The following is a 13,324-nucleotide window of genomic DNA, read 5'->3' as shown; positions in this document are numbered from 1 at the left end:
TGTAGTGAAGAGATTTATTTTTTTTGTGTGTGTGTGCAGTTCAATAGCAAGATGACGTTTGTTTGACATTGTATGATCACAGCACTCGGATGTATAAGACTGTCAGTTTGGATCGAGGCTCTTCAGGCTTGGGCTTCAGCATCGTGGGAGGTTTCGGAAGCCCACATGGAGACCTGCCCATCTACATCAAAACCATCTTTAACAAGGTCAGACCCAGTCCATGTAGACACAACATAAAGTCATGTCATCACACTCATAGTTATTCTATTTTATTACACCAATTGTTGAACAAATGTAGGCATTTTTACACACACCATCAAACAATAGCAGCACGTTTCGAATTAGGAAAAATGACAATTGTGTCAGAATTTCTGATATATTCACAAATACTGTATTTTTCACACAATAAAGCACACCTAAAACCATAGAATTTTCTCAAAAGCTGTAAGTGCACTTTATCCGATGTGCCTTATATATGAACCAATACTCTGATTTCTTGGACAGAGTTTTTTTTTTTAAATGTCACAGCAGTTGGGAGTACCCTATAAACCAAAATCTGTATTGTATTGTATTGTATTGTATTCCCTTTGGCATAGCTTTATCTAGTGAATGTTTAACATAACGGCAGCTGCTGTTGTGGATTCTATATAATGCGCCTTATAATGCGATGCAAACATGTTTTTAAATAAGCCAATCGCCTCCGAGACGCCTTATAATGAAAAAAATATTGTATTCTGATATCACAGAGGTGAATTTGCAGGTTTAATTATTTACTTCTTTCTTCTTCTTCTTCTTGTTTTTCTTCTTCTTCTTGTTGTTTTTCTTCTTCTTCTTCTTGTTTTTTTCTTCTTCTTCTTCTTCTTGTTTTTCTTCTTCTTCTTCTTCTTCTTCTTCTTCTTCTTCTTCTTATTATTATTATTATTATTATTATTATTATTATTACTATTATATTATTATTACTATTATTATTATTACTATTATTGATAATAGTAATAGTAACTCTACAGAAGCTCTGCAAATTTCCCCACTGTAGGACTATTAAAGGCTTTCTGATTCTGATTATATCTTCTACAGGTTGAATAAAACAGCATTGTTGAGAAGGATTATGCGGAGCTTGTTTTTTTGTTTTGGCATCTGGTGTCCTGATGGAATTCATAATTATGAATACATGAATTTCACATTCACAATTTTCCTGACAAATCCGCATTTCGTCATATTTCAGCGTGCAGTTTATAGTCTTAGCTGCGTGAGACATCGTTCCCATTATTTTGCTCTGCAGGGAGCAGCCATTGAAAATGGCAGGCTGAAACGAGGCGATCAGATAATTGCAGTGAACGGACACTGTCTGGAGGGGGTGACACACGCTGAAGCTGTGGACGTCCTCAAGAAGACCAAAGGGACTGTGCTTCTCACTGTCCTCTCTTGACTGTTACCAGCAGAGCTCAGAATTTATGGAGAAGAACCTCAAAAGGGAAGTCAATTATTGTAGATGAACTACCTCATAACTTTGAGCACAGTCCAGGCACTCCTTAGTTCCAATATAAATTGTATAATCATGTATAAATTGAAATTATAATTAAATTTGTGGTTGTTTTTGATTTGATCAAAAATCTAATGACATTTTACAATGAAAACAATGCCCAAATGATTTTTACTTGAAGTGCGAGCCTGGTTCGTTTTGAATGATTTCCAACATCTTCCCTAATTCTGAAATATGCCAAGTGCTTTTGCCAATATTTTGTGTCGCATCAAGGTGGAAGGACGGTTTTGTGATAAGTATGTTTTATTTAATAATGTTTCAAAGCTACTGTGTGAATGTTGTTTTAACCCCAATTTTGTTTTGTTCATTTTTATTACATAAGGTTTGGATTTTAGGAAGCGTGTCCATGTGGGTGATTGTTTTCTACTTACCGGGACTGTATTTGTATTTATATTTTCTTTAACGTATTATATTTCATGGTTGTTTACAGGAACGCCGTGTTTGAAGTCATACAACAACAAAATATGATGTAAGTGTTCTTATTAAATGATCATTTGTTCGTCAATTACGTCATCTGTTGCACGCACTTGTGTGAGGAGAAGCAGCCTTTGTGGTAAGATTACCGTATTTTTCGGTGTATAAGGCGCACCCCCGATGAATGGTGTCTTTTCTAACTTTTTCCATAAGGAAGGCGCACAAGACTACAAGGCGCATCTTCAATGAATGAACAAGTTTTCCAAATTAATGTATAGAAATATGTAAATGTTTTCCGAATATAAGGCACACCACATTATAAGGCGCTACGTAGAAGCTGGGGTTACGCACCACTTCTACACAGGGAAATGGAGTCGTGACAGCTGACAGTAGTTGCGAGACCTGTTGTGGCTCAATATTCTCATATAATATGCACCTGCGTATATCTTTTGAAGAAAATCAAGGTGTTTGGGTGCGCCTTACACACAGGTAAATACGGTACCGTGATACCTTGGCTTACGAACTTAATTGATTCCCAGAAAGTGTGTGTAAGGTGAAAAGTGTGTATTCCAAACATTAATTTCCCATACAAAACCATTAAAATGAGAATAATCCGTTCCCATGTACCCATAAAACATACGTTTCAACTAAATAAGCCTTAAAATTACACACTATACCCTATTTTATGTATAACAGATGTGCTAGGGTATTGTAATTAAAGAAATAAACTACTGTAAAATAAAGGCGAAAAGTTTGTGAGCTAAAGCGTTCATGAGCCGAGGTATCACTGTATTATGATTTTTTTTTTATGGCAGTGGCGAATAATTGCTCATTTGTTTTGAAATGAATAATTCTAATTATATCAGTTGTTTTTGTTCGTTCATTTTTTTCTTGCTTTTCTTTTATTCGTCAAATAGAAAGCCTTAAATCCTAAATTATATGGGTTTGGAGTTATATGAGCTTGAAATGAGGTGGCTGTACAATATTGGTTTATATAGCGCTTTAACAACCGCTGAAGCTGAAACAAAGTGCTAACATGGTAAAAGGGGAAACGGTGCCTCTTGTGGAAGGGAAAAAAACTGTCAGAGGCCACGCCCAGCGCTTTATCACCGCCAAACAAGAAAAAAACGGAACAAATTCAGGAATGGCGCTTGACATCACATTTTCAATTCCCTTATAAATCGGAAAATGCAGTGAATGAGTTAAATGCCACCATAACGAGTGTTTGTGAGGGCAACTCTTAATTTGATTGCACAAGTCTTAACTGAAAGCAGATGTTTACAAGAACAAGTCAGCGAAATACAAAAATGGCAAGTGAACCTGGACAGTATTATATTTTTTTTCACTGCCCAGAACTATCCATTTAATTACTGGAGTTACTTATGATAACTTGACATGGAATCCATTTGCACACAAATGTCTCATTTAGGGAGTGGGAAGCACCGAGGGAGATCCTGTCGGTAGATCTCTGCATTCATCAACACCATCTGCTCGCCTCGGCACTTTTATTGAAAGGCAGCCATGACTGTCTGCTTCATCCCTCCATGAATGCCAACATGCTTTATTCATTTAAATGTGGTTGATTATTTGCTGTATTAGTATGACTCCCCGGTACTTTATTCCTAAAACATGCTTGGCCGGCTGATTGAACATTCTAAATTGTCCCGAGGTGTGCATGTGAGCACGGACGTTTGTTCGTCTCGGTGTGTCCTGCGATTGGTTGGCAAGCAGTTGAGGGTGTCCCCCTGCCTACTGCCCGAAGACCGCTGGGATAGGCTCCAGCAACCCTCTCGAACCCTTGTTCGGATAAAGCGGATCGGAAAATGAATGAATGAATTGTCCATCCAAATATTTATTCTCAATCATGAGGCAACTGCCGGTATTTACAAAGGCAAGATCAGGAGAACATAAACAACAGACTGATTTGATGCCTTTTAAGATCCATAGCTCGTCAATTTTTCGGATACTGGGTTTTTTGGTGCCGCCCTACCCACCATTACTGCAACTAAAGAAATCATCAAAAATAACCAGAAGTAACAAAATCATGGTTTGTTTCTTCACTGTGATGTAGTTTATGTCATAGTAAATGTCAATATTTTGTGGGTCCTGGAATTCGAGTGACAATGACAAAAACCCTGGCACTGGAGTGGACACATTTTTGCACATCTGGCAGTGAATGAGTTAAGGTGTCACAACCATTTCATACAGACGGTCTCTATTTTCAGCAGCTCAAAAAGTATAGATCTTTTTTGTTAACATGTTTCCGCTTGTCTTGCAGAGTAATAAGAGTTATTCATAGTGTGTTCTGACCACAAGAGTGCAGTGTTTGTGCATTAATGTTTGGAAGACACTTTTTGCCTCACACACACTTTCTGGGAACCAAGTAAGTTCGTAAACTGAGGCATTACTGGAAATAGATCGTTGGCTTGATTAAAATGCCACAAACTTGAATTGACACATATGCCACAAATCATTCTTGGAGCTGATGACATGGCTAAGAGTTTGCTTCTTTAAATGTGCTTCCGTCCTCATGAATGTGTCCTGGCTCACATTCCTCAATGTCACTGCCGTGCCTGTTGTTTTCAACTTTTGAAGACCAAGATCTCAACTTTCTCCATTTACAGGTTTTGTTCGACATGTCATCATTCCCAGAAGTAAAAAAGTAATGAGCCTAATTTGACCAAATAACGACTTAAAAATGTAAGTACAGTAAGAGATTGTTTTTAATTTACTCCATTATTTGTCATCAAATGGCTGTATGAAATATAATAATCTCGATCCAGGTGGTTTGATTTTGTGAAACTACCTGACAAAATCAAAATTTCTGTGTATCTCTCTCTCTTGTTTCTATTTATAATTGTATTTTATTTATTGTATTCTATTTGTGATTTGTGATATTTGTGTCTTTTATTTATTATAGTACCTATGCTTGTCTGTGACTGTAAAGTGTCCTTGAGAGCTTTGAAAGGCGCTTAAAATGTAATTTATTATTATTAAGACATTTTTTTGTGTAATGTCGTAAGAAAAATAAATATTTGTACTTTGTTACTTCTCAATGACACATTTGTAACACCCAATCCGCAACACTCCAGGATACAATCAAAACAATGACAGACACAATTGGAAGGAAGGTTTTAACTCAGTGACACTTTATTAAAAGACATTGGGGCTTTCTTAAAAAAATGCTTATACATGTTAAGACCTGTTTATAAAGGTGCTGATTTAGACAACAGACTGTGATTTGTCCAACCTCCGGTCATCCTCCGAGTATCTCCGGAAGGTTTCTCCCAGCAATGGCTCCAAGGCCTCAGCCGAGCGGTAGGATCTAGCTCGCACCGCGCAGGCGATGACGCCGCCCACCACAGCCACGACCAGCACCGCCGCAACAATGGCGATGGTGATGATCTCAGACAGTGTGTAGGCGCGAACTGTGGCGAAACAACAAGTCAAGGTGGGTGAGTAAAGGGGATGGTGGACAGGAAGGGTTGCTGGATTGTCACTTGTCTATGTGTTTGTATTCATCCATACCTGGCCACTGAACCTCATAGGAGTAGCCCAAATTTTGAGGGGCGGACACAAACATCTCGGCATTTGTCACGGGAGGCCAAAATGGGACCATGTTGAATTGCCGGTTGTGTCCAATCGGAGCGTTCTCCTCAGGATAGACAATCTCCCCTGTGTGGAAGGGGAAAAAAATAAATACAATTACCGGATTTTCCGGTGCACCCTTAGACACCTTAGACACTCTTCAAAAGATGACCATGCGCCTTATACGCAGGTAATACGGAAGTAATGGGATAGGTCTCGCAATGACTGTCAGACTCCATTTCCGCCTGTAGGAGAAGTAGTGCGCGGTCCATGCTGGGATACATAAAAGTAACCCCAGTAACGTAACCCTCTACTGTTGCGCCTTATAATGTAGTTTACAGGCCATACTTTGCCTAACATTGAAATGCTGGGATGCATATTACCTGGTTGGTGCCGACTGAGCCATTCATCAAAGATAGCGTCGGTGAAAGTGTGCAGCAGGACAAAGATTGGATCATTAGGGGAGAGGTGGGTCTGTCCGCCGGTGCCGTTGAGGAAGAGGTGAGCCAGGTTGTGGAGACTGCGGATCACTGGATCATACATCCCCTGGGGAGCGCTGTAGCCTTAAAAAAAAAAAAAAATACATTCATTTTCACTGCATCAGGATTTTGGGAAAGTAATTTTTATGTCACGTGTACATTCCACGGACTTTTTTTTTGTTGAAACATACTCTGGCGTGAAAGAATAGCTCATTCAATAGAATGTGGATGCTATCAGTGAGATCTTTTTTTACACCAGGTCTAGGAGAGGTCAATCTTCATGTGAATGAATTCACAATCACATTGAAAACCATCACAAGTGGGCATCAGAGTCTCTTTTTGCATCTTAAATAGAAAATATTCAGATACATATTTAATCTGCTAAAAAAATAAAAGAATAAATAAAGGGAACACTTGAGGTACATTGTGCCAAGTGTTCCAATTATTTATTTATTTGAGCAGTGAATTTATCAGGCTAGCTAGCTAACTGGCTATTTATCTACCCTATATATGTGAGTTGCTTTGGTTTTATTTTTAGCAGTCTATTCATCAAGCTAGCTAGCTATCTGGCTGGCTATCTACAGTATACAGTAACACTATACTGTATGTGTGTTCCCTTTGTTTTATTTTTAGCTGTCTATTTATCAAGCTAGTTAGCTAGCTAATTGGCTATCTATTTAAACATGTGTGTGCACACGTGTGTGTGTGTATCTTTGTGTGTGGATATGTGTTTGTGTATCTGTGTATCCTGTGATTGATTGTGAGGAGTTCAAACTGCATTAGTCAGAGCATAATTTCCCAAAATTTGAAAGTGGGTTTTAATTAATTTAGTGAATGATGTTAAGTCTCGACCCATTTTTCTTTTACAGATTACTAAGGACCCATAATGAAACCAGTAAAGTAGAATTGTCCTTTTTGTTATAATTAATGTCTTCTCTGGTATTATATTTCTGACCTTTATGCTCAATAAGAACATGACTCTTGCCTTTAAATATTACTTTTGTAGCGTATGTTTTATGGATTTGAAAGTTGCAATGCAAATGAAGTTCACTGCATTTTACTCAGAGGTCAGATGAGAAGGAATCGTTACGTGTCATTGCACACCTTCAATGGAGTTCCTGAAACTCTCGGAGGAGGTGGAGTAGTAAGGGGGGGTGTCGAAAGTATTAAGCTGCAGACAGTCCAGCACGTCCTGGGGCTCGGGCAACCTCTGCACCATGGGCCGTGCCACATTGCCCGCCGGGTTCCTCCTGATGGGGCTGGTCTCTGTGTCTACGAGCATCGGACCCAAGGTCAGAGTGAGTGTTTTCACTTGTGTGTTAACAAGCACAGCACAAAAAAAAATCTTTCTAGCTGGAAGCAATAATTGTATTCAAGGATTTTTTTTCCAAGGGAGGAACTCAAACTGTGGTTCAGATCCGGGTCAGTTTTCCCCACGGAAAAAGAGAGGAAGGAGATGCGCTGAGTTATGTTGTATTATTCAACAACTTTCTAATTCTATGCGGGAGACTCGACTGGCTTGATCAGTCTTTAACATGACAGCATGATAATTGTTACCTAAATTCCAACAATAGTGAGTAGGAGCTTTGTGAAGTCTCTTTGCAAGTGTGCCCTCCTTCTTGTTTTCCTCGCCTTCCCCCCCATCACCTCCCGTTCTTCCCCTCCATCACACACAAGGGTGCAATCAGTCGGCTACATAACAAAGTTGTCGTGTGAAGATGATTCCCACTGATCAAAGTCTGCCAGATTCCTGTCTCTGACAAGCAGACACCGAAATGAAACAACCCCCTCCCCCATAACCCAGTTAAGGAGAAGTTGCTTGTTGATGCAGGAAATACCGAGCCTGTCGTGATTCTCCAAAGGGATTAACCTGACACATCACTCACACCTCAGCTACTCATGTCTCCGAATTCCTCCGCTTTTCATGTACATTTGCCATTGAACTGAAAGAACCAATTATGGTTTTTCTCAAAGTGGATTGATAGTCAGAATTACTCCATAATATGCTCTTCAAAAGAAGAGCTTTATTTTAAAACTGGAAGCCTGATGGTTCCTTGGTTGGTTTTGAACTCTAGTGCCAGTTTGAGTCAGGCACCAGGCGATGTAAATCTGATCGCATAAAATCTGATTTATTTCAGTTTCTCACATACAATTGCCCCTATTATAGTTCCTTAAGCTTAACACCATTCAGAATGACTGCTTGCAAACAAAGTGTGATAGAATGTACACCAACTGATTAAAATCAAGAACATTAAAAGTGTCTGCTGTCTGTGGGGGATCTTTAATCCAGGTGAGACTAATCTATGAATTTAGAACAAAGGAGATGGTGATTCTTTTTGGTTGTTGAAAATGTTATTGAAGTGTTAAGAGGTCTCATAGCTAACAAAAAAATCCTAAGAGTCCAGTGATTAGCAACATTGTTGATCGCAGATAATGGTGTGGGTCACATTGCAGCCACCTTCTGATCAATTCCCATTCAGTGACTGCTTTTATGAACTATCAGTGTAGTTTTTGAACTGTCTCGATTTGTCAGCACTCTGACCCTTAAGTGATTGAGCAAGGAGCTCGGTCATTCAAACGGGACTCCTTGGGAAGAGAGGAGTCAGGAAAGGTGGTTTTATTTAAGATGGTCCTCGGATATTACGCCCTGGAGGTGTTCCACACCAGGGATGAGACCTCAGGGCATTATTAAGAATACAGTATGTCTCAGAGCTGGCCAGCATGGGTACACCTATGCAGTGGCCAGAGATGGTAAACTCTGGGTACGCCTGCATTGACTGCAGATCTGGCGACCCGGATAAGCATAGGAAAAAGTTTGTAGGATGATGTATTTTCCTCAGTTTGGTTCTCTGAGAGAACTAACATGGGATTTTGAGCTGAAAACTTTGGGCAACCCTGAAAAATAGATTTACAAATTGAGTTTCTGACAGACCGTTAGCAATTGTGAGCAATTTCCGACATAGCACAGCAACAAGGGGGCAGTATTTATAGCAGCTTGTGTCATATATGCTCTATTTATGAGGTGGATGACCTCATTTCGCTTGCAATACAACTTGGGTTGTTAGATATCGCAAGCTAGCGAATGAGAGATTCTTTCTTACTGTTGCAGATGGTACCAAACGTGTCGTAGTCTTCCACGCTCTCGCAGACCACCCTCCACTGGGCGAACACCGAATTGGGGCTGATGGAGTTCATGTCGAAGGAGCTCCTGGCCCCCAAAAGGTCGTCCGTGCAAATGTCACAATCGTTGCCTCCGATAGCAAAATTCCAGTAGGGGAGCGCAAAGGATGAATCACCCAGCATGTCCTATGTAGCGTGTGAAAAATGTCAACAATTGCCTCTATTAGCTTGATATTTGGTCTTAATCCAGTTGAATAGATAATCAATTGACAGAATGAAATCTTTTTAATTGTCTTTTGTGCTTTTGGTAACATAGTTACAAGGATCCTTACACACCCTTAATTGACTTTTTGTGGTTATATTTCAGATTTGAAGTTGTGCTTTTTGTCGATAGCCAAAAATTGTTTCATAAACAGGGGGAGGATCCCTGTAGAATAGATTTTGGAGATCTATGACCTTGGATTTCTAATTTTTAATGCGGCACTTAATTCTCATTTGTTCCCGTGAAGTCAGAGGTGTCAAAGTCAAGGCCCCGGGGCCAAATCTGGCCCGTCATATCATTTTATTCAGCCCGCGAAAGCAAATCAAACCTGTGAAATTCCACGATGCTTGCTATGTCCGAACCAAAATTTCTCATTGTCCCACGTAAACCACAATAGCAGTCATTTTTTTTTTTTAACTTAAAATTTGAAAACTCCAGCTGAAATATGTGGACGGGATTAAACATTGTAATGGTTCATCCAAAGTCATAACAGTCCCCGAGAGGAAACTATGACTATGAGGCTCGCGGCAAAAATAGAATTTGACACCCTTAACTTAAGTCGACCATTTTATTGTATCGTCATCTTTTTCTCGTCTCTCACATGCATTTACTTTCTCTTCATGTATTTTGTCTTCTACGATCTACCCACTTGCATATCTCTTTCCAGTTGCAGTAGATGAAAGCGGTGCCAGGTGACAAAACCGGGGCCCTCGTGGGAAAAGTCCACTCCTCCAAAGCTGGCCTGGCCTGCGCCCAGGAAGGTCTTACTGACAGAGTAGTAATGGCTCCATACAAAGTAGTTGTAAATGGTGATGTTCTCAAACTGAGTAGTGTTGCCATCCGGCCCAAATATCTCCTGGTACCTAAAAAGGACACAAACAGCAGAATGGCAAATTAGTTTTTAACTCTCTGACATCATCTTTGGAGATATTGTTTGAGAGATGAACAGCATTATTATGGTTTGAAGTGAAGACTATAAATAAAATGTTTTAATCCCAACAGGAGCTGCTAATGAGACATCAGGTGCTAAAAGCCTTTTTGAATGCAGCAGAAAGTCACATGACAAGGAGGTCAAAAGGTTTGCATTTAGCGCAGTCGAGAACAGCTTCAAATATTTATGTACTGTTGATCCCCAAATTATTCCACCTGCGGCTTACACAGATACATCTTTTCAAAACAATCTGTTATTTTTCCACGACAAAGAATGATGACTTCATATGTCATGAAAATATAATGAGGCACATTAGCATAAATACCGTCTTGTACAGATGACAAGGTCGGGGTGGATGGTCCTCTTTGCCTGGTCTAGAGCGTCGATAAATGCCCGTTTCTCACTTGCGCTCATTTGCATTAAATTTCTCCTTACTGCAGAAATGTTCAAAGTGGAGGGAAGAGAGTCACATGAAAAAAAGAGGAAAGGTTATTATTTTATTGTTAGAAGTGTCTATCCCCTTGTCACAAACATGATTGTCATTCTTGTCCCATGATCCACGAATTTCACAAATCATTTTTTTTTATCCCCCATGCCAGCAATGTTCAGTGACAGGCAAATCAATGACATTCCTTCCAGTATAAGTGAGTATAAGTGATTTTTTGTTTTGTGGTGGACCATGATTTTACAGAATGCGATAGCTTTTCGAGGAGGGGGGGGGGTGTAAAAGTTCTAATTTATTCAAGTGGATAACAATTCCAGTGATTAATTGGGCACACTACCTATATTTATTATTTAAACAGTTTCTTCCCCCAAGCCATTAACTCTTTGAACAGTAGCCCAAATGGAACTTTATAATGATACTGATGATACAGTGTGTTCTACCAGAAACAAATTCCTTGTGTGTTCTACATACTTGGCAATAAAGATGATTCTGATTCTGATTTCACCATAACTTGATACAAAATATTTTTTTTTGCTTACCCACAGAGATCCTCTGATCGCAGTTTGGTCCCGTCAGTCCATGTCGACATCGTCCGCAGTTGTAGCCGCTGAAATTGCCGTTACACTGACAAGACCGATTGAAGAATCGCAGCGGCCACCTTTCCCGATCATCGCGCCCTGCGTAGGGGTACTGTGGTCCATGGCGCCGATTGTCCGCAGCAATGGACACACACTGACCCCGTCCCGTGCTGGATCCGCATTCATCCCCCGCTTGGCCTGACAGGGAGGGGCAACACTGGCCACTGCGGAGCCCCTCTGGGGTGACGCACTCCCGAGGAAACTGGGCCACAATCGTTGTGACACACAAGGTGGCCACCAGGAGGGTCACCGTCCAAATGCTTGACAGGTGAGAGAAGACACTCATTATGTCATTGTGATGGGAAACTGTTTAAATGGAAATAGAAGGTTTAAGATGGAAATCATGTTTGTTTGATTTTGTCCTAGGACTGAGAGTATTTATTTATTTATTTATTTATTTATTTATTTATTTATTTATTTAGTTATTTATTTGGTCTGTTTGTTATTTATTTATTTGTTTATTTTGTCTGTTTATTTACTTATTCATGTGTGTGATTATTTATTTATGTATTCATTTATTTATTTATTTATTTGGTCTGTTTGTTGTTTATTTATTTGTTTATTTTGTCTGTTTGTTTATTTACTTATTTATATGTGTGATTATTTATTTGTTTATTTATTTACTTATTTATCAACGTCAAAGTCAGCTTTATTGTCAAATATGCAAATATGTATGACATACAGCACAGATGAAATTACTGTCATCTCGGACCCCGCATGCAAGGCAATTATAATGACTTATAATGTACAGTAAAGTCTCGTTATATCGATATTCAAGGGAGTCCGAAAAAATATCGATATAACCGGGACTATCGATATATCCGACCCTGTTTGCATGTAATTTTCTCCGTGCGTGCATAGAAATAGTATCGATATAACCGGGACTATCGATATATCCGATATCGATATAACGAGACTTTACTGTATTTATTTATTTATTTATTTATTTCGTTTCGATGCATTTGCACAAACAACGTAAGTGTTCTCTCTTGGCGCATCTACCACAACTCCACACACGGTGTTTATTGAATGTTGTATAGTACTGCTTAAAAAAAAAAAAAAAACAGCCTTCAACTGCGTTTTTTGAAGGCCATTCATTTATTTCAAGACTTAAATTATGTTGCAATTTTCAAAGACGTGAAAGTATGTTGAATTGAAGATATTGAAAGACTTAGCCTTCAATGAACTACAAATTTCTATGGAAAAAGATTTTTGTCGCTCTTCTAAAGCTTTGTCCTTCAGGTGGTCTGAGCCCTTATTCATAAATGAAGGGGCAATTAGTCTCCAATGCTCACCAAATTAGAAGCACTTAGATAGGTTAGAAATTATTGTGATTATTTATTCAGCGGATCTTTGAGAAGGAAATGAGCTGTATTTATCGTGAGTGGTCTTTTTTTGTACATGTAAGAAAACATTCAGGAAATTTAAAATGCATAAAATTAATCGTTTAAATGTAAAATGAATAGATAACTATGACAATTTTATGCAGAATTGTGTTTGTCCTTACCTGTGAGTGTTCATCTTGCTTGCCTTGATCCGACCAACTTTAGCCCCCAAAGAATTCGTTTATCCTGCTTCTTTGTCTTAAATAGCTATGGTGCGCATGACTAAAGTATTTGCACCCACCGCCCTCCTCACCCATGCCCCTGGTCTGTCACACACACACAGATACATGCACACACATATACACCCGTAGTGTTGGTCCAGATGGACGACCAAAAAAATGCTTGAATCTTGTGATCATAACTTGAGGGCGGACTGCTCCTTCTGTAATTGTCTGTGGATGTATACTCATCCAAGTGGGAATGGAAACATTAACGTTGGCAATTAAATGTGAAATGAAACGTAGATACAAGGGGTCAGCAACATTTTTTAACATGAGAGCGAATTCCTGGGGATGTATTAAC

The 13,324-nt window shown here is 39.3% G+C and overlaps 2 protein-coding genes across 2 annotated transcripts in view; one reads left to right on the top strand and one right to left on the bottom strand.

Moving 5' to 3' along the window:
- LOC148892785 (multiple PDZ domain protein) overlaps positions 1-2,278 on the top strand; it is a 44,047-nt gene extending 41,769 nt beyond the window's left edge. The window contains exons 42-43 of the mRNA XM_089006246.1: positions 83-206; positions 1,280-2,278. Coding sequence (XP_088862372.1) covers positions 83-206; positions 1,280-1,426 — 271 coding nt within the window. The 3' untranslated portion in view covers positions 1,427-2,278. The remainder of the gene's footprint in view (positions 1-82; positions 207-1,279) is intronic.
- Positions 2,279-5,078: 2,800 nt separating this feature from the next.
- Positions 5,079-13,061, bottom strand: tyrp1b (tyrosinase-related protein 1b). The gene is made up of 9 exons (XM_089006779.1): positions 12,925-13,061; positions 11,319-11,677; positions 10,660-10,768; positions 10,053-10,266; positions 9,123-9,327; positions 7,126-7,293; positions 5,926-6,105; positions 5,483-5,629; positions 5,079-5,382 (listed from the first exon to the last, which is right to left on the bottom strand). The coding sequence occupies exons 1-9, from the start codon at positions 12,936-12,938 to the stop codon at positions 5,177-5,179; spliced, it is 1,602 nt and encodes a 533-aa protein (XP_088862905.1). The 5' UTR covers positions 12,939-13,061; the 3' UTR covers positions 5,079-5,176.
- Positions 13,062-13,324: the final 263 nt, after the last annotated feature.

The sequence above is a fragment of the Hippocampus bargibanti genome, linkage group LG10 (assembly GCF_051943395.1).
Source record: "Hippocampus bargibanti isolate YZ-2025 linkage group LG10, ASM5194339v1, whole genome shotgun sequence".
Taxonomy (NCBI): Eukaryota; Metazoa; Chordata; class Actinopteri; order Syngnathiformes; family Syngnathidae; genus Hippocampus; species Hippocampus bargibanti.
Note: the sequence above shows the minus strand (reverse complement) of the source record. Positions and strands in the feature narration are given on the sequence as shown.

Excerpts from the sequence above, each read along its gene's own strand:
- tyrp1b (XM_089006779.1), bottom strand. Across the intron at positions 9,328-10,052 it reads AACTGGAAAGAGATATGCAA|GACATGCTGGGTGATTCATC; the intron begins GTGGGTAGATCG and ends CACGCTACATAG. Across the intron at positions 5,630-5,925 it reads GCTCAGTCGGCACCAACCAG|GGGAGATTGTCTATCCTGAG; the intron begins GTAATATGCATC and ends CCTTCCACACAG.